The 25773-nt window shown below is 40.0% G+C and overlaps 1 protein-coding gene across 7 annotated transcripts in view; it reads left to right on the top strand.

The window, feature by feature from the left end:
- The window catches only part of ASB4 (ankyrin repeat and SOCS box containing 4), a 273176-nt gene that overhangs the window by 153506 nt on the left and 93897 nt on the right, over positions 1-25773 (top strand). For 4 of the 7 annotated variants that reach the window (XR_015162998.1, XR_015162999.1, XM_086397775.1 and 1 more), the window contains exon 1: positions 24512-24727. Coding sequence is in view for 2 of the 7 variants with exons in the window: in XM_086397775.1 (XP_086253901.1) it covers positions 24541-24727 (187 nt within the window). In the remaining 5 variants the exon portion in view is untranslated. Of the gene's footprint in view, positions 1-571; positions 616-24511; positions 24728-25773 lie in introns of those variants that run through there. The other 3 variants (XM_086397777.1, XM_086397778.1, XM_086397779.1) reach the window with 1 other exon arrangement.

Raw genomic sequence — 25773 nt, 5'->3', positions numbered from 1 at the left:
GTCATACTTTTCATTTTTTTATCATCACAAAAAATCATCCATTCATACAGGTAGCAAGATCCTTCACTAACATGTGTGGTATAATACAAAGTACATAAAATTTAAGTTGGGCAGATTAATACTGTATACCCTATTTCTTCATCTGTTGATGGGAATACAGTCCCTGGGCTTCCCAAGTGGTGCAGTAGTAAAGAATCCTCCTGCCAATGCAAGAGACACAGGAGACGCAGGTTCAATCCCTGGGTCAGGAAGATCCCCTGGAGGAGGAAATGGCAACCCACTCCAGTATTCTTGCCTGGAAAATTCCATGGACTGAGGAGCCTGGCGGGCTACAGTCCATGGGGTCCCAAAGAGGGAGACACAACAGAGTGACTGAACACACACTCACACTTCCCTACCTTACAGTGTCACAGGTAACACATACAAAATGTCTAACAGTGTCAGGATATGGTTTGTACTTTCCTTACTTCAAAATAAAAGTACTAGACAACTGATATATAGACAATTGGTATACAGAATCAAAAATTTTTTTTAATCTGGAAAGGTCCTCAGTATCAATTTTATTTTACAGATGAGGAAACTGAAGACCCAAAGAGGTGAAAAGACCTGTTTAAGGTGAAGTATCTATCTTTCTCATTAAGCAACTGCTTGCTGAATGAAGGAATAATTTACATCATCATCAGAAACCAATTTCCTATGTGTTGAGTCAATGATTTGTCTTTTAGAAGAATGGCCACATGTGACAATGGGAAATGTAAAATGTGAAAAAAGATTGAGAAGATTTGTATGTATTCTTCTTCTTAAATATGTTTTTCATTGAAATTATATGTATTAATTGCATTTTACACTTAACTAATTTAGCTTGTCTAGGTTAAAAATAGCATTGATTTATTGTTCTAATCAATTACCTGCTTATTCTTTTATAATTATTATATATTACATATTAAAGCAAAGGACCAAGTCACAGGTAGCACATTATGATAAACAGTAAGTCATTTAATTACTGGTTCACTGTCAGAAACAATAGAATTGTTTTAAATAAATTTGCTAGTACATAATACACTTAATTTGGCATATTTCTGTTGTTCAGAATTTAGTAAATTGTATTTTTCTAGTCTATCAGTCTTGTCAGATTTATATACAAAAAATACAAAATGGTAGATTCGCATGTAAAAGAAGAAGGCTTTATGATGTATGAATTTTAAAATAGTGGTTTCCTAGAAATTGCACCGTGGCAGTCCTGCCTTCCTGGGGTTATTCAGCAGCACTTCAGCTTATATAATTACCACACTAGCCTCTCTTACAGAGCCCGCAAGGCACCCAGGTCTGTCACCATGGCAACAGATTCTGAATCAGAGTAGCCCATCCTAATACAGTGCACAGAGCTTCTTGGAAAAAAGTTTTTATTTTTAAAATTTTTCAAAAATGTTAAACACATTCCCCTGCATTACAGATATGCAATTTCTGAAGCTTAGTTCTAGTTTTGTTATAAGTGTAATCTGATCATTAAATATATGGGCATACACAGTTTCTTGAATAGCAAAGGATACATAAGGCAAACATTTAAATACAGATTGCTTTTTCATCCTGGGCACCATTTTGAAAAGAAGAAGAAGAAAATAACATTGCAGAGTAAAAAACACCCGAAGAAATAGCTATGGGAGGAAATCAACTCTCTTTAATCTTTATGCTTCAGTAAAAGCTCTTTTTGCTTATTTTTAAAACTCTTAAAATGCATAGATCTGAGCAAATAAAATACTTTTTTTCCATTACACTTAAAAAAAAAAATGAACAAACACATGTGGCAGGGGCTACATTTATAAACCTTATGCAGTAAAATTCTCTTTTTGTCTATCAAGCAGAGAGTACTCAGATTTGCTCAAGATTCTGTCTACCCCTGCTCCTTCAGGAGGCCAGTAAAGCCTTGTAGAGGCTGCAGCTGAAGCTACTTTCTCATTTCCTGTTTGCTGTTTTGCTGTGTGGACAGATCTTGCCACTGCAGTGATTGACCATAACAAGAAAGACTGATCATTTTCGCGTATGTGATAGGCCGTCTCAAAGCTCTTCCTCATCCATTAACTTGTTTGAAACTAAAGGTGGGGTTTTCTTCTCTCCCCACACCTGCTAATTAGGACAGATACGTTTTATTTAAAATTCCTTTCTAATCTGTCACCAAACAAAAGAAATAAACACAGTTAACTCATAGTGCAGTATCCTGTTTACAAAGTAAGCCCAACCTTTTACTTTTTTTCTTGCAAAGTATTACATTCACCTCCTAGTTTATGCCGTATTTCCATTTTCAGCCATCCTTGATACCAGAGTGGCTCAGTTCTTGATGACTTCTTTGAAATGTCTCCTTTTTTCCTTTGCCCTTTGGCTCGGTTCTTACTGTGTATTCTGGGCTTCTCTTGGGGCTCAGCTGGTAAATAATGTGCCTGCAATGCAGGAGACCTGGGTTCGATCCCTGGGTTGGGAAGATCCCCTGGGGAAGAGAAAGGTTACCCACTCTGGTATTCTGGCCTAGAGAATTCCATGTATAGTCCATGGGGTCACAAAGAGTCAGACGCTACTGAGGGACTTTAACGTTCAATGTTTACTGTGTATTCTAAGGTATCTATTCTATTCAAACACTACCAGCCCTGTGACTTAGGGAGAAAGTACATTTAATCCATTCTACAGAAAAGCAGGTGCTCCCTTCAACGTTCGTGGCTGGCCTCACAGAACACAGGGCTGGAGTCTGAGTCAGTTTTCATCCCCAGGGTTGCTGCCACAGGGCCCCTGTTATTTTCCCATCTCTTTCCTGTGGGCTTCCTCATTTGCAAAACAATGTGTAATCCAGTTCCTGTCTTTCTAACTAAAGCAAAGAGGAGGAAGGTGAGGAGTGGCTGTGTCAAGGACCTTTGACACTGCTAAGGAGGGCCCCTCTATTTCTGCAGGCTCCAGAATACTTTAAAAAATGAAGAAATGCCAAAGTAGGGTTGTACTGAACTTGAAATATTTACAGTTAGCAATTAATTTTGCAAGAGGAACAGAGACCCTTCAATGCGAGTAGTGTATCTCTATGAATAGATGTATCTAACCTCATTTGGAAATAGAAACAAATGTCTAAATTTTTGGCCTGTGATGAATTTGAAGTCCTGGCCCAGTGCTCTCGTCTCAGTAGAGGAATGCTTCAACATGAACTTTAGGAGGACAGAGGGCAGTGATGGTAACAATCGGAGAACTGCAATTGGGACAAAGGCGGCAGGTTAATAACAGCCAATACCTGAAGAGCATTTACTGTGCGCCCAGCACAATTCTATGTATTTTATGTGTGCTAACATATTGGGCTGCTTGGATAGCTACTACTGTTATCCACAGTTTTATACATGAAGAAACCGAGGCACAGAAAGATTAAATAACTTGTCCAGGCTTACACAACTAGCACTGCGTGTGTACTTTTAACCGTTGTGCCATTCCATCTCTTATTGAATACAAAGCAGAAACCACAAGGAGCAAAGTGGGCGTGCAAGTGTCCTCAGACTCACAGCAGAGGGTGGTGTGTGGGTGTGTGGTAGTGGGGGTGGGTCATGGTATCAGTAGTAAAACGAGGTGGGAGAACAGCAATGCCTGCCTTTTTGATGCTACCCTCATACGATGGGACGGTTGTCGCAGGGCTGCGGGAGTGGGAAATCAAGGTTGATATCTGCACTCATATTCTCCCCCCATGGGCCATATGATGTGTTTCAGCAACAATGCAAAGTGTCATTCTTCAGTGACACCCAGAATCCAATCTACCTTCATGGGCATGTGACTTGGGTGGTTGCCCAGGGCCCTGGGCTCTGAAAGATCCAACACTTGGATTAATCCTCTATTGTTGCCATCTTGAAAGCTTTACTAATTTTTAAACACGAGATCCCATATTTTCACTTTGCACTTGCAAATTATGTAGCCATTCCCGTGTGCAGTCCTGAGCCATCTGGAGAAGCGTGTAGCTCTGATTTACCCAGAGAGACAAGATTTCCCTGGAACTTCAGCATCATAAATCTGCAGTGGCCTGTTAGTGGATCTGCATTTTACTGCAGTGTAATACTCGTCTTCACAGGGGAAAGCAGTCAGTTCTCACTAATAGGGGCTTTAAGGATGTTCTGCCAAGGTCCACGTGCATAGCCTCGAGCAAAAAGACTCAGGAGAGGCTCCAAATTCAACAGCAGGGCCAACTACAAGAGAGCCTCTTTGCAGAATGATAAAACACTGTTAACCTCAGCTAGATTTGCAGCTGGCTCTGAGCAGTGCTCCTGCAGAGTCAAACAGGTCCAAGTATAAAAATTCCAGCTCAGGTCCTCGTAGAAATTTCTAATTTCCCACCTCACAGTGTTTGGAGAATTTAGCCATGCTATAGTTAAGTCAAGATTTGCCAAAACTTAACAGAGAAAAATCTGACTGCCTCAGTACAGGGAAACCAATCTGATAAGTCCTCCGTTTCCCCTCTCCATGATCCTCCAGCAGTCTGCCACTAGAATAAATGATTGCTCACCAGTGGTGAGTTTCCATGGAATCAGTGGCTCTCGAGGCCTTTTCTGAAGTGAAGGGTAGCCAACTGATTCTCCCCACCAGGGCAGTAATGATACCAGTGAGTAGAAACCATGAGGGGGAAAAAAGTCAACTTCTCAGAGCAGACAAAAAGGGAATTTCATGCCTGTATCGTTCAGAGGAGCCAGAACCCTCATATTCAAGGAGATACAGTGGGCGGGGTGGGGAGGGAGTTAGTGGGGGGGTTGGGTGAATTCATAATGATGGGCAACACCATCTAACATTTACTATGCCCCAGATACCCTCGTAAGAGCTGTATACATATCAACCTAGTTAATCCTCACAACAAGCCAATGAGGTGGGCACTATGATGATCTCCATTTTAAAGGTGAAGGACCCGAGGTGCAGAGAGGGTGGGCAGTCAGGAGAGCAGCTGCTAGGGCCTGTAGGAGCTACCGGTTCATCCAAGACAATAAGAGGCAGTGAGGGGTTCCCGGTGGGGCCGGCTGTGTGTGCAGCTGCTGAGTCTGCATCCTGTTTGTCCTCACAATAAGCCCCCATTAATGAGGGAAGCACGATGGGTCTCCACTGCTCTTGCAACCTGAAAGAGCCTATAGAATACAGATCCTATTGTGGACCCTTTTGTAATTTGGAGGTTTCTTTCTTTCCTTTTTTAATAAATGGAATAATCAGCCCCTTAATGTATCCCTAGGGAATTCAGGAGAGGGATGAAGAAGCAGCTCCTGTTTTTGAGGCATTTGCAATCATTGTTGAAGAGACAGAGCCAACAGATGGGGAACAATAAGTGAGAGATTCAAGGGCTGGTGTAAGCAAATGCTGCGCTGTGGTCTCCGCCTGTGAATGCTGTGGGAAATCAGGGAAGGGAAGGGTGTTTGCTATCAAGTTAGATGGGATGGGGGATGGAAAGAAGAAGCTGGGTGGGGCTGGGCACATTTCCTGTTCAGACTCCACCTACAGCAACTATAAAATAAAGCCACCAATTATCTCAAAGACTTCTTCCAGCTTTAACATTCAGTGAATCCTGACCTTTTCTGTAAGGCTGGATTTTTATGTGTGGTGTTTGCTAAAAGCAGATGCACTCCCAGAGCTGACAGGATCTTGACTGCACATCACATGGTCAGGTGGATACAGTCTCCTGATCTCACATCCGCTCCCAAGAGCATACACGTCCTAAACTTTTGGCCCATTAGCTTTTCTTGGCTATTCAATTGAATGATTACCCCAGCAGTACACACATGTACACAGACATCTTGGCCACTTGTATTTGGCTCTGTTTTTTGACCAAAATATAGAAGTAGGCTCTACATAGACTTTAGCACTTGTATGTTTGAAGAAATAAAATTTATCAAATGGGATGATCAGTCATCTCATTCATTATCATTTAAGGTTCTATTCTTGGGTCTTTGCTTTTGTATATTGTCTTTCAATGGTCTATGTTATTCTAGCCCCCTATAGCTGGTTATGATCGCTTAACATACAATTTTAAATCAATGAGGTCTGTGATGGAGATTAAACAGATTTTAAAAACTCATTTTTATTTCATACGCACACCATGTTTTCAACAGCAAAATGTTTTTAAACCCAGAACAGGATAAAAACGAAATTACCTGATATTCCCAATCATTGAAATATAGAAACCATAATCAGGGAAGGACTTAGAAGATATTTGTGGTATGATCTTAGGAGGTATTTGTGGTATGATCCTTAGAATGAAGTACCTTTCTCTAAACTGGCAAATACTCTAGAGAGCCCATAAATTAATTGTCCTTTTAATGTCGTCCCCAGACCAGCAGCATTGGCGTTGAACAAATTCTCAAGTCTCACTCAAACTTAATGAGAATTTTGAGAGTTGGGTCCCAGCAGTCTGCGGTGTAACAGGCTTTTCAGATGATTCTGAAGTTCCTTAAAATTTGAGAAACATTATCATAATTCAAATTGCCAATAGAATAGATCATTATAATGAATGACTATCTTCTCTTACACAGTCCTTCCCTAAGCCCAGCTGGATATAGAATTTGGATATAAAATTATAATCCAGAGTATTGGCATTCTTCAGTGATTCCCATTACTGGTGGGGTTTGACATGAACCATTTGCATTCAAGGCCTCCTGTAGTTATAGACCCAAGTCAGTTTTCCAGATTATCTTCTACTTCTCCATTCTTTTTCTTTTAGTTAAATTGGATTAGCCATTCTCTCCCCATGCCCTACTCCCTGCCGTGAGGGATAGTTGACATACCCTAGGTCTGGGAAGACTGACATGATAGTAATCTCTGCTGAGATGGAGATTTTGGGAAGAGTGCATTCTGGGTGGTGCCACAGTATAATCAAACACCTGATGTGTTTTGGTTTCTATCAGAATTCTATGTCAAATATCCTCTGTGAGATCTTTTTTGAGCCTTCAGCCAGAAGATAGAACTCTTCCTTTTCTAATACTTTCACAGTATAATCATTTCTGACCTGTTGTGTAGTCTGTATTTCTCATTTCTCTGATTCAGTTATAAGTTCTTGAGACTGGGGGCTTCATCCTCCTACTTGTGGCTTCCCTGGTGGCTCAGATGGTAAAGAGTCTGCCAGCAATGCGGGAGATCTGGGTTCGATCCCTGGTTTTCTTGCCTGGAGAATCCCCATGGAAAAGAGGAAAACTTGGCAGGCTACAGTCCATGGGGTCCCAAAGAGTCAGACACAACTGAGCGACAAAGCACAGAGACTCTAGCTCTTTACTGGTTACTGTGCATTCGTCGGGCTTCCCTGGTGGCTCAGAGGTTAAAGTGTCTGCTTGCAATGCAGGAGACATTGTCCTCCTACTCACCTTGTGGCCACGCCCGCCAGAGTGTCAGACACGTAAATAATAACTCTGAGAATAGCTGTTGAATTGTGGTATGTGGTAGCAGAACTGCCAGGCAAGCCTGGAGAGTCATCTGACAGTTTCCGGCTAAGTCTGTTAGCTGAATGAGTTAGGTGTACATTGCATGCCTGTCCCCAAATATTCCTTTGTAGGTGGCTGACATTCGTTCTTATAAGATTTATAGAAACTTCACAGCCTGTGTTTAAAATACAAAATCTACCTAGAAGGATCAAGAAATAGAAGAAAGATCTAGAGAACAAGCCTTGTTCTTTTACCCCCTGGCGCTATCAAGGGGCAGCCTAAGAGACATGAGAAAGGACCGGGGCTGAGAAACAGGAACAAATCTTTGATTTCACAGTCTTGCCTGGGGCCTTGACTGACAGTAGCTGCTGCTTTAACCTCCATCTGTGGCTTCACGCCTTTTTAGAAGAGACTCAGGAAATCTTGCTCCCGTCTTATATGGAATATTTTCTGCCTAAGAGGAAAATTGTGAGCATGAGAAGCAAGCTTGCTTTGCTTTCCCACACCCTAACACAGACTTGTAAGACAATAATGATTTACAAAGAATCTAATAACACAAGGTATAAAGCATATTTAGTTTATTATTCTAAGTGCTCTTCTTATTACCACTGCAATGAAAACAAACAGTCAACGGACAACTGCCCTTCCCTTCCAAACAGCGTTTCAGTTCAGTTCAGCCGCTCAGTCGCGTCTGACTCTTTGAGACCCCATGGAGTGCAGCACGCCAGGCTTCCCTGTCCATCACCAACTCCCGGAGCTTGCTCAAACGCATGTTCATCGAGTCGGTGATGCCATCCAACCATCTCATCCTCTGTCATCCCCTTCTCCTCCTGCCTAGATATTTATATTTATTTGTTAGCTACTCACATTTTGAAATTCATTCTATAACATCCTGTACCCATGGCAAATTCTGAACAGAGAAATTCATTGTAGGAAAATATGATCATAAAAGATATGGTTTAAGTGGATAACTGCCCCCCACTCAATTTTTAATCTATAGTTGTGATTTAATCTAGATCACATTTTATCTGCATTGGCTCTTTTTTTTTTTTTCCCCTGGGATACTGCAGTTGTTTTTCCAAGATCATTTACCGAGAAACACTGCCATCATGCGGCCTGGTCTGTTAAAGACAGCTCATAAAAGATAACTGGCAGCATGGCTTTAATTTTCTCTCCAGAAAAACGCTTGCAGCTTTTACATGTGCTTTGTTCTTTGAAGCTGTATTTGTGGATTCCTTTCTCAAAGAGCATTCTTAAAATATTTGCCAAAGGACAAACTCTGTGTCCGCTTTTGAATCCCCAGAGTACATAGTGACCACAACAGAACAGCACATATATAAACTAATAATTGAACACTGCTTGTTTTACAAGTTTGTAAAGTTTTCATAAATATGTCCACCTTAAAGAGAATAGGATAACTTTCTCGTGTGCAACGAAGTGGCTGCCTTTTTTTCCCTCATACTACAAAGACCCTTCGGGTAAAGGAGGTGTGTAACGAGATCTGTAAGGAGGGAGTATTATGTTTAAAAACTAAAGGATGAGGCTTGACACTAAGTCTGAGGCTCCACTTTGCCACTGATTAACTATGGAATCTTGGGCAAGTCACATAAGTTCTCTGGTCTCAGTACTTTTTTTTTTTTTTTTTAAATAAGTAGGTTTGGCTCCACTTTATCACTGATTAACTATGGAATCTTGGGCAAGTCACACAAGCTCTCCAGTCTCAGTACTTTTTTTTTTTTTAAATAAGTAGGTTTGATACATTTAAGTCAAAACCATTTTCTAGTTCAAAATTCTGTGATTCAACTTGACAAGTAAATAATTTTTTTTTTAAAAAGCATGAGTACCGTTTTTCTTTAGGTAGATTATTTTTCCTATGGTTATACTGTAACTGAAGCTTTGTTTGCATGACTCATCATGCATAATTTTCTCTGTAGGAAGCCAGAGATTATGTGTTATGCTCAGTAGCTCTCCGGCACAAACAGCTTTCATGCATTTTGTGGGCATTCACAGCTTAGTGTCCCCACAAACATAAAGTAAAGTTGAAGAATCTTTGCAATTGGTAAACAGCTTACTGGCTTTCCAAGAGCTGTAGGTCTTAAAGGACATTCCAGAATGTCAGAAAAAACAGCTTAGAACAGTCTTTAACACCTGAAAGGGAAGGGCAGTTTTCTTCCATAATTATACCTCCTGCTTTGTAAATTTGTCAGAAGTAAAAAGAAGATGCAGATGCTACTTGGAGTACAATTGTGAGGTTAATATTCTGATGAAACAAAATTGTGGTAAACAGTTCCCTTGAGTTGATTTTATGAAGCGTGTAACAGGAAGAAGGATGGAAATACAAGCTGGGGTTGGCATTTGAACTATGTTGGAAGGGCGTGTAAATGCAGGCCAGTTGCCAGGAAACCCGGAGCACAGAGTTATTGCCACTCTGTGTCTCAGGGATGTTTCGTCTCAAGAAACCTTTTATTTCACAGTCAACGATGACATTAAATGTATAGTCTGTCAAAATTCAGGCGGAACAGAGCTTGGTTATTGCTTGCGTCAGTACGGCCGTTCTGTCATCCACCACCCATTAAGAGGGCAGACAGAAGAGACAGTGCAACATGGTGCCAGCAACCAAGAAGCTCTAGAAGAGCTCCGAGTGATCTGCTTCAAATTCAGTCTAAACACTCTCACATGAAAAACAGCTGGTTTGTTCACTGGTATCAATTCCGAGTATGCAGTAGCGGCTAAAGAATGGCCTCAGCATTCCAAGAGAGGGATCTGTTCAGTTCAGTCACTCAGTCGTGTCCGACTCTTTGCAACCCCATGAATTGCAGTGCTTCAGGCTTCCCTGGCCATCACCAACTCCTGGAGCTTGCTCAAACCCATGTCCGTTGAGTCGGTGATGCCATCCAGCATCCTCTGTCGTCCCCTTCTCCTCCTGCCCTCAACCTTTCCCAGCATCAGGGTCTTTTCCAATGAGTTAGCTCTTTGCATCAGGTGGCCAAAGTATTGGAGCTTCAGCATCAGTCCTTCCAATGAATATTCAGGGTTGATTTTCTTTAGGACTGACTGGTTGGATCTCCTTGCAGTCCAAGGACTCTCAAGAGTCTTCTCCAACACCACAGTTCAAAAGTATCATTTCTTTGGCGCTCAGCCTTCTTTATGGTCCAGTTCTCACATCAATACATGACTACTGAAAAAACCATAGCTTTGATTGTATGGACTTTTGTCGGCTAAGTAGTGTCTCTACTTTGTAATACATAGGTTAGCCAGAGGGATGCCCAGCCACAATAGAGTACTAAGAGAGGATGTGCTTGAGAAGGATTTGGGCCCATATTGTTTACAGAGAAGTCACTTCAGCCATTTGTGAGATTTTTAGAAACAGATTTTATGCTAAACACATGCTTCCAGTTTGTAATTCCTCCAAGAGTATAGATGTGCAGAACTTTAGGACTGAAAGGATTTTATGAGTTCTTCTAGCGCCCCCAACTGGTTGAAGATGGGAGCTGACCCTCTGTGGGCAAGGGCAATGGGGACCCCATTCAGAAAACGTGGCAAGGACTTCTGCCCTTGTGAAACACTGTCAAGTTTTGCCAATATCCAGAAGACACCATATTCAGTGAGAGAGAGAGAGAAAAAGAAAAACTGTCTAGTAGATCTCATTTTGATTTAGAGGAAACCGAGTCATTGAGAGGCATTTTGAATTATCCCAAACGCACAGCTAGTGATCACCAGAGCTAGGAACACAACTAGGTCCCCCAGTCCAGTGCTCTTTTGCAGTAACACACCAGGAGTTACTCAGGAGCGTGTTCTTTCTCAGGAGAGTTGTGATGTTCTGTTAGCTCACACTGACATGAACAGCAGCAGCAACAGGAATCCTGTGATGCTTCTGGAATGCTTTCCAACGCACAGAGCACGTTTATATGTCTGCTTTGAGTATTACCATCATGGGAACTGTCCTTGTGAAATACTATGCTTAGTGCACAGACTTGATCTGCATCATTATAACATTAGAGCTGTAATGGCACTCGTTCTCTAGGTCTCTGTTGTAAACCCACTGCCGTGTTCCAACATCAGGGGCGGTACAGGGACCTTGAAGAATAAAGGCTTGAAACCCCAGTCTGGTTTGAAAAGCTTTTGTGTTTGCTCCACTTCAATATTGAATGCTTGTTTGCTTAGTTGCTCAGTCGTGTCTGACTCTTTGTGACCCCATGGGCTGTAGCCTGCCAGGCTCCTCTGTCCATGGGATTCTCCAGGCAAGAATACCGGAGTGGGGTGCCATTCCCTTCTCCAGTCTGACCCATAGTAAGTTCCTAATAAATATTTATTTGAATGAAGGGATAAATTAAGGTTTTCTTCTGATAGGTTATTTGATGATCATAATACAATGCCTTTTATTAGCCTAAGCAAAACAGTATAAAAAGCCTTTGCTTCAAGAGCAACATTGGTTTGGAGTCTCAAGATATAGGTTTGAATCTTGGGTCTGTCACTTACTTGTCATTTGGCCTTGTATGATTCACTCACAGTCCTTGAATTCTTAGTTTTCCCAATCTTTAAATAAGAAATAATAATGCTAATTGTAATTATACTACCAACAGTACCAGAAAGTGCCCTGTTGAGTTTATGAATCCCTGGATCAGAGCTCTCCTGAAACCTATGCTACAACTGGAATTGTCCATTCTGTAAACCAGTCCATCTTTTTTATTATCTGTCAGTTTCAGTTGTGGGCGTTACCTGTAGCCAAAGGAATCTTTATACAAGACATTAACACTAACATATGATACAATAGCAAACAAAACGCTTTGTAACCCCATGGGCCGTATAGCCTATCAGGCTCCTCTGTCCATGGGATTCTCCAGACAAGAATACTGGAGTGGGTAGTGATTCCCTTCTCCAGGGGATCTTCCTGATCCAGGGATCGAACCTGGGTCTCCTGCATTGCAGGTGGAGTCTTTACCATCCAAGCCACCAGAGAAAATGGTGCAAACAAAACAAGATGGCACATAATCAGTAAGATACTACACGGTAGTCTTAAGGGCAGCAGCTAAGAAGAAAAGCACGTCAAACCACCTTATCAACGCTTTCTGTGAGCTGATGGCAAGGACATCCTAATTTATCTGCCTAGAAAAGCCAGGGAGACCGAAGGGGTTCTATTTTCACAGAAACTTTGGCTTCTGTAGGTGTATTTTAGAAGTCTTAGCTTCTGATTTCCTCTCTATGGTTGCTTTTCGCTGGCTTGGTAGCATCAAATTCATGTTTTAATGCCTTCAGGGACCAAGGAGCTATTTGTGTTTCAGAGAAGGTACTCCAAGTGGTCAGGCTGCGTTGTACACAGGCGTTTAGAAAACAAGCAGCTGGGCTTCTGTGCCTTCTGCCTCACCCTCCGTCCCCAGAGAGCACAAGAGCATCTTCCAAGCCACTTGCCACAATGTCATCACCTTGTTAGAAGCTTCTTCATTTTGCTCCAAGAACAGAGGACACTGTCCTGAGCATGTTGTGAAACACTAATGAAAATCTCTTCCTACGGGATGGAGAGTTTTTATTTTTAAGAGCTGAGGATAAAGACATTTCCGATGGGCCTGAATAGACAGGGTGAAATGTGATGTCTGTGTAAGTTGGCCTCCTGAGGCCTAGAAAGATGGTGGTTTGAAGCAGTGGTCTGGATAATGTGGAAATTTCAGAAATGTGTTTTATTAGCATCAGTCACATTATTTCCTGTATATTAGAATGACCTTGATGGGCATTTTAATTAAGCTGCTATTTGTTTTGTGAGTACAAATAAAAATTGCTTAGTTTTATCCTCTGCTGCTCAGATAAATTGGTCAATAATTGTTTTTAGCACAATAATCCAGATGACTTTCTCAATTTTGTACACTTCTTCATGAAAATTTGCTTTGTTTTCTCAATATTCTGCAGAGTTTACATTTATTTATTTTCGTAGCTACAAGATGGGACCAAAATAGTTTCTGTGTGAAAAAGTAAAGTCCTTTCTTTAGGTCAGAATTATATATTTGTTTCCAAATATTAAATCAATGCTTTTAATTTTCATTCTTAAGTGGTGTACTTTGTAGTCTTTAGGGCCAAGTCTTAACGTCTGTCAACCCAAGGAAAAAAAGTATGAGAATACCCTACAACATATTGGCCTTTGATCAGGTCTAAGTCTCAATTCTGACTTTTAGAAAAGCAATGGTTATGAAAATCAGGCTTTAAGAAAATGAAGATTTTTTTTCCCCCCTAAATCACTGTATCTCCTTCTTTAGTCTGTCAAGGACCATATTCAAAGGATTCAGGATCCAAAATTTCTTCCACAAGGCAAAGATGACAACTCTTCCAGCTAAGGAGGGGAGTCAACAAATTGCTGACCTAGGGAGATAAAGAGGAAGTAAGAAGTCCCAAACTGGACCCTTTTAGTCAGAAAGGCTGGAAGTCTGGAGGGACTTGGAGAAGAGATCTAGGTGGCCTAGGGGGTTAGGTGCCACCTTCTCATCCCTATCACATACTTCTTTCAGGGTTGAATGTTAGTGGAGCCATGGAGAGGGGAGGAGGCTTGGAAAAGAGATCTGCCTGAAGGGGTCTGAGGACACTGAGCTCAGTGGCCCGGCCTCAGGGAGAGCATAGGCCCCTTGGAGAACCCCAGCTCTCATAGACTTAGGTCCATGTCCATTCTGGCCCCAAAAAGGTGGCAAGAAGGTGGCCATAGAAAGCTGCCGATTCTTCTTGGTCTCTGTATGAAGTGCGAGAGGTGGCAGTGTTCTCGGAGAGAGGACACAAAGTTTCAAGCATACATTGGACGAACATGGCCCGAGGTTGTGCTGTTTGAAGACGTCAAGGTTGGAGGCAAATGGAAGATGGCAAAGTAGAAGGATGTGTGCTCATGTCTTCCAAAATCTCAAAATCTCAAACATAGACAGGAGGATGCCGGAACCCACAAAAAAAGAGACTTCATATACAAAGACAAAGAAAAAGCTGCATGCAACAAGATGCGATCTCATAGGAGGGGCACAATCACAATAAAATCAAATCCCCATACCCACTAGGTGGGTGACCCACAAACGGAGAATAATAATACCAAAGGAGTTTTTCCACTGTTGTGACAGTTCTAAGCCCCATGTCAGGCTTCCTGGCCTAGGGATCTGGCAAAGGGACTGGGAATCCCCAGGGAATCTGACCTTGAAGGCCAGTGGGATTTAATTACAGGACTGGTGGAAACTTGGACTGTAAAGAAAGCTGAGCACCAAAGAATTGATGCTTTTGAACTATGGTGTTGGAGAAGACTTCAAGGAGATCCAACCAGTCCATTCTGAAGGAGATCAGTCCTGGGTGTTCTTTGGAAGGAATGATGCTAAAGCTGAAACTCCAGTACTTTGGCCACCTCATGAGAAGAGTTGACTCATTGGAAAAGACTCTGATGCTGGAAGGGATTGGGGGCAGGAGGAGAAGGGGATGACAGAGGATGAGATGGTTGGATGGCGTCACTGACTCGATGGACGTGAATTTGAGTGAACCCAGGAGTTGGTGATGGACAGGGAGGCCTGGCGTGCTGCAATTCATGGGGTCACAAAGAGTCGGACACGACTGAGCAACTGGTGGAAACAGAGACTCTACTCTTGGAGAGCACAAATAAAATCTTGCATGCACCAAGACCCAGAGGAAAGGAGCAGTGACCTCACAGAAGAACCAGACCTACCTGCTAGTGTTGGAGGGTCTCCTGTGGAGGTGTGGGTCAGCAGTGGCTCGCCCCTCGGATGGGGGGCACCAGCAGCAGCACCTGGAAGATGCCCCTTGGTGTAAGTCCTCTTGGAGTTGCCATTAACCCTACTGTAGTGCCCATAGGCCCCAGGACTGGGGTGAAAGTGAAAGTGAAAGTGAAGTTGCTGAGTCGTGTCCGACTCTTTGTGATCCCATGGACTGTAGCCTACCAGGCTCCTCCGGCCATGGGATTTTCCAGGCAAGAGTACCGGAGTGGGTTGCCATTTCCTTCTCCAGGGGATCTTCCTGACCAAGGCATTGAACCTGAGTCTCCTGCATTGCAGGCAGACGCTTTACCCTCTGAGCCCCCAGGGAAGCCCAGGGCTGGGTTGCCTCAGGTCAAAGACTGAAGGTAAATGACCAGGATCATGTGCTCCAGTGATAGAAGCCAGAAACCTGATACACCCAGACAAGACCAATTTAGAGCAGTCACTCTGCTGTGGAGATGGAGATGGGGGGTCTCTAGAGGATAATGAGTTCATCTGAGGACACCCCTTTCCTCTTATGAGGTCATATAAGCTCTATTCCTAACCCTAACTGTTATTCATCTGGTATACACGGGTCTAATCATACTGGTTGTTTATGGCCAAAGACTCTTCTAATTGATACTGGGTGCTAAATATTAGTATGTTGAATTAGTATTTTGAATTAGTATTGCTCCTATAACATCTCATATTTTCAGAAGGAAAATCATATTAAGAATAACCATTTTAGAGGGAAATTCAGAATTGTCAAAGATAGAGAACTTTATCCAAAGAGACTGAGGATTTGCCTAAAGAAACTGCTAAATATTTGGATCAGACCAAACATATCAGTTTGGACTAAAATTAAGTTGTCCTTCACTTTGCCAGTAAGTTAGTTGGAAACCTATAAGGGGGACCAGATCAATTAATTGGGTGTAAACAAACTATATTATTTCTGTATGAAATTCACTGAATTACGGCTTTGTGACATTTTCTAGTATACAGGAGATTGGAAAGATCTGGGGACTTCCACTACCAGTTGAATCCATCAGCCTAATTTCACATGGGTGTGGATTTTATTTTGTTCACTGCAGTGCTCAAAGTAAGTGTCTGGCTTATGGTAGGTTCTGAGTAGGTATTTGTTGAAGGAATTACACGTGTAACACAAACCAGGCTTGCAAAGTGCCCTCTAAGAATCCGAGTACAATTTCCACAAAAGCAGATTGTCCCTGGTGTCATCCATCAGAATCCCTCATTTTTCAGCTCCCTCTAGGAACATTACATTCCATGTTAAGCACCAAAATTTAAGAGGGACATTTATCAATCAACCAGAGAGGATCTGGAAGAAAACAGGCAGGGCCAGAGAATTCTGAAAATCACCCCCAAATAAGGAACAGTTGAGTTCCTCACTTCTTGAGGAAAAAGTGATTAATGAGAGAAAATGCTATTTTCAAATGTTAGAAAGAGTCAGGAACAAACATATGGTTGCATGTTCATAGTTAGACCTAATGGGAAGAAATCATGTATAGGCAGTTTTTGACTCAAGATAACAAAGAAGCCTCTGACTTTAACTTCTTTTTTTTTTTTTCCAGAAAACTTTAAAAAATATGTATGTATTTATTTTTGGCCTTGCTGGGTCTTTGTTACTGTGCAGACTTTTCTCTTTTCTTGGTGAGCAGGGGTGAGCAGGGGCTACTCTCGAGTTGCAGTGCTCGGGCCTCTTGTTGCAGTGACTTCTCTTGTGGCATGTGGGCTCTAGGGTGTGCGGGCTTCAGTAGCTGTGGCCCATGGGCTCAGTAGTGGGGGTTCACCAGCTTAGAGCACAGGTTCAATAGCTGTGGTGCTTGGGCTTAGTTGCTCCATGGCATTTGGATCTTCCCAGACCAGGGATCAAACCCATGTCTCCTGTTATTAGCAGGCAGTTTCTTTACCACTGAGCAACCAAGGAAACCCTTAACTTTCCAATAATGGATGTATTGCTTTGTGAAGCACGGTGAGAGATTTAATTGTGTATTATCTAGCACTTTCTTCTCAATATTCATTGATACTTGCCTCCCTCCCTCTCAATTTACTTTTAACATCCTTGAAAGCAAAAACCATAAAATTTGTAATCGTAAGGTTATATTTAAATCTTTATTAAGAATTATGGAGCTTATTAAATGATCATCCCTTATCTTAATCCCTTGGGTCACAAGGAAGCAAGCTCAAATATGAGAACATGTCCTTGACTGCTGAGACTTGATCTCACTTGGATTATCTGATGTCTGTCACAAAGTGAAACTACAAATTTTGCATATCAGCTAAGATTTCATGAGGTTGGTAAAAGCATTGGAAACCTGTCCAAATCATGAACAAAACCATCTGTTAGTCCTGTTGACAATTGAATACGAAAAGTTTGAAAGCATGAGGATTTGATAGGTGTTTTAGAGGGAACTCCAGGCGTTGACTTTAAATGTCATTGGACTGGAAAAGGAAATGGCAACCCACTCCGGTATTCTTGCCTGGAAAATCCTATGGATGGAGGAGCGTGGTAGGCTACAGTCTATGGGGTCGCAGAGAGTTGGACACGACTGAAAGACTTCACTTTCATTCATTGGAAGAGTTTCAGTCCAATACTTTGGCCACCTGATGTGAAGAACTGACTCAATGGAAAAGACCCTGATGCTGGGAAAGATTGCAGGCGGGAGGAGAAGAGGACAACAAAGGATGAGATGGTTGCATGGCATCACCGAGTTTATGGACATGAGTTTGAGTAAGCTCCGGGAGTTGGTGATGAACATGGAAGCCTGGCGTGCTGCAGTCCATGGGGTCACATAGAGTTGGACATGACTGAGTGACTGAACTGAACTGAACTCAGCGTACAAGTGGCACCTAAAATCATGAGAATGGATGAAATTGCCTGCAAAGAGAATAGAGAGTGGCAGCAGCAACAATAAAAGAGTCTAGAGGAGGAAATACAAGGACTTGCCCAGGAAAAGGGATGGGCAAAGGAAGAAGAATGCATGAAGGAGGCAGGGCAACAATGAGAAAGTGATGCGAAGCATGAAGCAGAGTAAAGTGTGTCGAAACCAACAAAGTTTTGCTAAGAGAAAGTCAGTATGTGAAAATATTTGGGAATATGGCTATCAAGAGGCCATAAGTAACTTCATTAACAAGTTTTGATGTATGAATCAGTGCAGTGGGCTGAGCAAATGGAAGGTGGAGACATGGGAACATCCTGATCATTGTTTTTAGGGCTTGATGCTAAAGTGGCTATAAATAGGGAAGGGGAGGAATCAAGAAAAACTGAGGTTTTGAGTCTGAGAAATCTTGGAGACTGAACCAATAACACATAGAGCTGGACTGTGGAATAAATTGATGGTTTATGTTTATAGAAGAATTATTTTAATTCATTGTATATTAAACATTCACAAATGCAAAAGATTAAATGCAAATACTTCAGTTATTAAGGTTTAATTATTTAAGACATTAAGGAAATGCTTTAGTGCCTTACAAATAAAATTATATCCATTGTCTTAAAAAAAAAATGTCATTGGACTATCAAAGGATGAAGAAAACCACTTGGCAAAGCTTCAAAAGGCTCTTTTACATGTTTATAAATATGATTCTTTTTATATTCGTTTGACAGAAGTCTCTCAAAAGGTAAAAGATATTGCTTCATGTGTTTATGAAATTGAATTAGAAAAATTATCTTAGAAATAGTGAACGTTGAATTTTGTGGTTCTATGAATTGCACAGGTTGCTGTCAATATAAATGTTGTTAAATATTAGAGGAAAAAAGTTTCCTATTATTTTTGCTTTTATTTTTCAAGATGAATTAAAAAGAAGCTCCCGCCTCTCCTGATTGTGAAATTCAGTCTTAATTTTAGGTAGTGTGAATTTTTATTATCTTTTTTTAAAAAAAAACTTTTTATTTTTCACTGGAGTATAGCCAGTTAACAATGCTGTGGTAGTCTCAGATGGACAGCAAAGGGACTCAGCCATACATATATATGTGCTGTGCTGTGCTTAGTCACTTAATTGTGTCAGATTCTTTGTGACCACATGGTCTGTAACCCGCCAGGCTCTGCTGTCCATGGGGATTCTCCAGGCAAGAATACTGGAGTGGGTTGCCATGCCCTCCTCCAGGGGATCTTGCCAACCCAGGGACTGAACCCAGGTCTCCAACATTGCAGACGGATTCTTTACTGTCTGAGCCACCAGGGAATATCCAGCACTAATTATCCTCCTTATTGGAGGATATGTAAAACTCTATGTCTCTGTTTTGTCTACTGGGCATGCTTTTTTTTTTTTTTTCTCTTAGTTTGTCAAAAAGGGATAAAGCATATCAATCAGATGACCATTATATCTACTATTGTGGGCAAGAATCCCTTTGAAGAATTAGAGTAGCCCTAAAAGTCAACAAAAGAGTCCAAAATGCAGTACTTGGGTACAATCTCAAAAACAACAGAATGATCTCTCTTTGTTTCCAAGGCAAGCCATTCAATATCACAGTAATCCAAGTTGATGCCCCACCACTAATGCTGAAGAAGCTGAAGTTGAACAATTCTATGAAGACCTGTATGACTTTCTAGAAGTAACACCCAAAAAAGATGTCCTTTTCATTATAGGGGACTGGAATACAAGAGTAGGAAGTCAAGAAACACCTGGAGTAACAGGCAAATTTGGCCTTGGAGTACAGAATGAAGCAGGCCAAAGGCTAATAGAGTTTTGTCAAGAGAAGGCACTGGTCATAGCAAACACCCTCTTCCAACAACACAAGAGAAGACTCTACACATGGACAGCACCAGATGGTCAATACCACAATCAGATTGATTATATTCTTTGCAGCCAAAGATGGAGAAGCTCTATACAGTCAGCAAAAACAAGACCGGGAGCTGACTGTGGCTCAGATCATGACCTCCTTATTGCAAAATTTAGACTTAAATTGAAGAAAGTAGAGAAAACCATTAAGGTATGATTTAAATCAGATCCTTTATAGAATGAAAGTGAAAAATAGATTCAAGGGATTAGATCTGATAGAGTGCCTGAAGAACTATGGATGGAGGTTCATAACACTGTGCAGGAGACGGTGATCAAAACCATCCCCAAGAAAAAGAAATGCAAAAAGGCAAAATGGCTGTCTGAGGAGGCCTTACAAATAACTGAGGGAAAAAAAAGAAAAAGAAGTAGCTGTGAAATGCAAAGGAGAAAAGGAAAGATATACCCATTTGAATGCAGAGTTCCAAATAATAGCAAGGAGAGATAAGAAAGCCTTCCTCAGTGGTCAACGCAAAGAAATAGAGGAAAACAATGGAATGGGAAAGACCAGAGATCTCTTCAAGAAAATTAGAGAAGGGAAAATTAACAAGGGAAGATGGGCTCAATAAAAGACAGAAATGATATGGACCTAACAAGCAGAAGATATTAAGAAGAGGTTGAAAGAATACACAGAACTACACAAAAGAGATCTTAAATGACCCAGATAACCACGATGGTGTGATCATTGGACCAGAGCCAGACACCTTGGAATGAGAAGTCAAGTGGGGCTTAGGAAGCATCACTACAAACAAAACTAGTGGAGGTGATGGAATTCCAGCTGAGCTATTTCAAATCCTAAAAGTTGATGCTGTTAAGGTGCTGACTCAATATGTCAGCAAATTTGGAAAACTCAGCAGTGGCCACAGGACTGGAAAAGGTCAGTTTTCATTCCAATCCCAAAGAAAGGCAATGACAAAGAATGCTCCAACTACCGCACAATTGTATTCATCTCACACGCTAGTAATGTAATGCTAGTAAGTAATGCTCACAATTCCCCAAGTGAGGCATCAACAGTATGTGAACCAAGAACTTCCAGATGTTCAAGCTGGATTTAGAAAAGGCAGAGGAACCAGAGATCAAATTGCCAGCATCTATTGGATCTAGAAAAAGCAAGAGAATTCCAGAAAAACACCCTGCTTCATTGACTATGCCAAAGCCTTTGACTGAATCACAACAAACTATGGAAAATTCTTAAAGAGATGGGAATACCAGACCACCTGACCTACCTCCTGAGAAATCTGTATACAAGTCAGGAAGCAACAGTTAGAACCAGACATGGAACAACAGACTGGTTCGAAATTGAGAAAGGAGTACATCAAGGCTGTGTGTTATCACCCTGCTTATTGAACTGATAGGCAGAGTACATCATCCAAATTGCCGGGCTAGATGAAACACAAGTCAGAATCAAGATTGCCAGGGGAAATGTCAGTAACCTCAGATATGGAGATAACACAACCCTTATGGCAGGAAGTAAAAAGGAACTAAAGAGTCTTTTGATGAAGCTAAAAGAAGAGAGTGAAGAAAACTGGCTTAAAACTCAACATTCAAAAAACGAAGATCCAGTCCCATCATTTCATGGCAAATAGATGGGGAAACAATGGAAACAGTGAAAGAGTTTATTTTCTTGGGTTCTAAAATCGCTGCAGAAGGTGACTGCAGCCATGAAATTAAAAGATGCTTGTTCCTTGGAAGAAAAGCTATGACAAACCTAGATGGCGTATTAAAAAGCAGAGACATTACTTTGCCAACAAGGTCCATATAGTCAGACCTATGACTTTTCCAGTAGTCATGTATGGATGTGAGAATTGGACTATAAAGAAAGCTGAGTGCTGAAGAATTGATGCTTTTGAGCTGTGGTGTTGTAGAAGACTCTTGAGAGTCCCTTGGACAGCAAGGAGATCCAATTAGTCAATCCTAAAGGAAATCAGTCCTGAATATTCATTGGAAGGACTGATGCTGAAGCTGAAACTCCAATACTTTGACCACTTGATGTGAAGAACTGACTCATTGGAAAAGACCCTGATGCTGGGAGAGATTGAAGGTAGGAGGAGAAGAGGGTGATAGAAGACAAGATGATTGGATGGCATCACAGACTCAATGCACATGGGTTTGAGCAAGATCCAGGAGACAGTTAAGGACACAGAACCCTGGTGTGCGGTGGCCCATGGGGTTGCAGAATTGGACATGACTGAGCAACTGAACAACAGCAGCCAATATCAATCAAGAATTACTGTAATTCTACTTGAGTCACCTCTGTGGACATAAAAGGTATAGTTTCTTGTTTGCAACCAAGCATAGTGCTAAGGACATTGTAAACAATCAGTGAATAACCCTTTATTCATTTATTCATTCATGCTGGGCACTCAGGGCAGAAGAACGATTTTGTTCCCTATTTTATGGAATCTATAATTCTGTGGTTACTCTGAATTACCAAGTTATTGTTATTAATATGTTCAGTACAGAAATGCATTTTATCACAAATGCAAGTCGTGCTCATTGTAGATGACTTCAGAAAATAAAGAGATAAAGAAGGAACAGGTGTAATTTTAGCACTAGGAGATAAAAGCCAGTGATATTTGGAAAATGATGCATGCATACAGATTTTTCTTCCCATGTGTGTATTTAGTACACATTTTTATATATAAATACATATATACAAATTATATAAGTATATACAAATATATATTAATACTTTATATAAATATAGATATTTTAAAAGACATTTATACTACATTTATTATTTTATACATTGTTATCTCATAGATATTTTAAAGTAAATATCTATCTATCTAGTCATAATGACCTAAAAATATTCCATTATATGGATATGCCATAATTTGTTTATCAGAGTTTTTACTGTTGGTCACTTATATTGCTTCTGTATTTTTTACTATTATTAACAATACAATCATCCATATATACAGTTTTATTAATTTGTCCATCTGCTTTTTCAGGACAGATACTTTACACTATGTAAAGATTGAAATTTTATCTCCTTGAAGATTTAAAATTAAGAATATTAACAGAAATTTTAAATGTTAAAAAAACAAAGCTGATCTACAGTACTAGAAGTCAAGATAATGGTTGTTCTTGGGGGTCAGGTGAGTGGAAGGTGACATAAAGGGGGTTTCAAGTGTATACTATTTCAAATATATACTATTTTTTGGTTGAACCTGAAGGTTGGTTACAGGGGTGTGTTCACTTTGAAAAATTCAACACACTTATGACTTGTCACTTTCTACTTTCTTACATTTATGTTGTACATCAATGAAATAAGTATAAGTATTATGTTATGATTTGCATCCATATTTATATACTTATACATAAATTCTAAGAAGTGAATACTATTACCTTTTTAAATTTTTAAAAATTTATGTTACTAATTATACTACAGAAAGTTTACACCAGTTCTGACTCTCACAGACAATATATAAAATGTGATTTCTTTGTGTTCAGATTAACACTATCATAATTTTTCTAATTTGTAGTGATGCATACATTTAAAAATTGAGTGTTTTTCTCTCTTACTTTATGTTTGGAAAATTTTCAAACTCATAGAAAAGTTGAAATAATATAACAGTATCTGAAATCTATAATTTTATTATATAATAGTAAAAAAAAAATCATAGTCATCTTAAGTCCCTCATTAGGTTTGCCAACTCTTAATTTTTTGCCACTTTTGCTTTTTCTGTCTCTATTTACACACTCATTTCACTTGCTCACTCATGTATCTATGCATGTATGTATGTGTGTATATATACATATATATGCATTTAATTTTATACTTCTGAATTATTTGATAAGAACCTTTAGACACCATGACAGTTTACCCCTTAAGAATTAGAATATTCTTCTACATAACCACAATACTTCTACCACCCCTTAAAAAATTAGCAATAACTCTATTGTCAAGTAACATTTAGTCCATATAGTCCCACAACCATACCAAGATACTTTTTCTAACTGATTTTTTAAAAATACAAGATTAAATAAAGTTTACTCACTCATTGCATTTAGCGGCTTTGTCTCTTTCGTCTCTTTTTACCTAAAATAGTCCCCTACAACCATTACCCTTCCCAGCTTTCTTGCATGATGTTGGAATTTTTAAAGTCTATGGCACTTGATAACCTTCTGTTTGCTTTCAAATGTATATGACTGTGCTTGATTTTGCAGGCTCATATTGCAAAATTATTATAGGTTTTCAGAAGCACATGTATCAGCAACTGTAATAAATTTTCATTTGTGGCTATTGGTTAATCACTGAATCTCCAGTTGGGCACCAGATGTTTTTACAAAGGGGGAAAAAAGCATTAAGAGCCTTTAAATCTTACACTATTACTCTGATTGTACAAGAAATAATGATGACATTTCAGTCTCTGAAATACATTGCCAGGATTTTCCTTCGTATTGACACGACATGTTATTCAATGAATTAGTAAAGAACCAGTTTAAAAGACCTGTGAGTGCAGTGACAGCCAAGAAGGATATTTTGAAGTTTGAAATGATCCCTATATAAATAGAACGGATCAGCATAACTTTGGGATAAAATTAGCTGAGAGTTTGTGGGCTCTGTAGCATGTGCCTGTTTGGTTGGTGCTGCTTGCCTGATAAAGCACAACAAAGCTTCCAGAGAGACAGGAAGGATGGACGGCCCGGCTGCCCCTATCACGAAATCTGCAGCTGCCAAGTTAGTTAAGAGAAATTTCCTTGAGGCTCTAAAGTCAAATGACTTCGGAAAATTGAAGGCCATTTTAATCCAAAGACAGATAGATGTGGACACAGTTTTTGAAGTTGAAGATGAGAATATGGTTTTGGCATCTTATAAACAAGGTAAAAAATTATAGGTGTAATTGTAGAATCGATAGAAAATGGATTTTTTGTTTTAATGTGCACCATTAGTCACCCAAGGTAAACTGGTAGCTCTTATTGTTTCTTTAAATATATGTTAAAAAATATTTCTAATGTAATAATTTCTTTCTCTTTAAACTAGACCAAATCATGAGCTGATATATGTATATATGAATATTTTGTTTTCTTTACTTTCCTTCTCTTTTCTTTCTATATCCCTGTGCCTAGAATTTGAAATCTTGGATAAAAATATTTAGTAATGCAGTTTTCTTCTATTTCTAGCTTTTCTTCTTCCTATAAGTGCATAAAGCTTCTCTAGATTATGGCTAAATAGATTGCTGAAATCGAATTCAGTCACTATGACTGGCTTGGGAACAGGCTACTAACTTTGTGTTAACAGGGCCCTTAAAGATATATCATCTCTATGTGCACTTGAAGGAAAAAGGATTTTTGCCCCATTTGGAGGGTTACTAAATGGGTAAGGCTACACCTTGATGCACCTTTATGATCCTTGTCATTTTAATGAGGTTTCAGTTCAACTAGAAAAGGTAAAACCAGAAAAGCCAAAAAGTTAACTTTTTTTCTGTAACTATAGTGATAGCTTAAAATTGTAGATTTACTTATTACAGAGTACCTACCTTATGAAGAACTAGGGATAAGAAAAATTAGAACCAAATTTCTTTTATCAAGGGATTTTCTGTAACCCATGCTTAATAACTCAGAAATAAATTAGAAGTGAGCAGACTCTGATTTCCCAAATCAGCTAGTTAATGGGGGAATTTGAGTAGCGAGGCCATCTGGTGAGCAGACAGCAAATAAACACCATGTTCAACATCACTTCTGTTTAAACAAAATAGAGGATAAGGTCTTGTGTGCAGCATTGAGAGAGAGATAGCAATTGGTTTTTTATGTTTAAAATACTTTCTGTTTATATATAAATCATCAGCATGATCAATTTTCAGAAATGAATACTAATGGTATATATTTCTATATTAAAACACTGTCAGTTCTGAAGGAAGCATGGAATA

This window comes from Bos grunniens, chromosome 4 (assembly GCF_055505025.1).
Source record: "Bos grunniens cultivar Pamir isolate PY7600 chromosome 4, Bosgru_T2T1.0, whole genome shotgun sequence".
NCBI classification, from domain to species: domain Eukaryota; kingdom Metazoa; phylum Chordata; class Mammalia; order Artiodactyla; family Bovidae; genus Bos; species Bos grunniens.
Note: the sequence above shows the minus strand (reverse complement) of the source record. Positions and strands in the feature narration are given on the sequence as shown.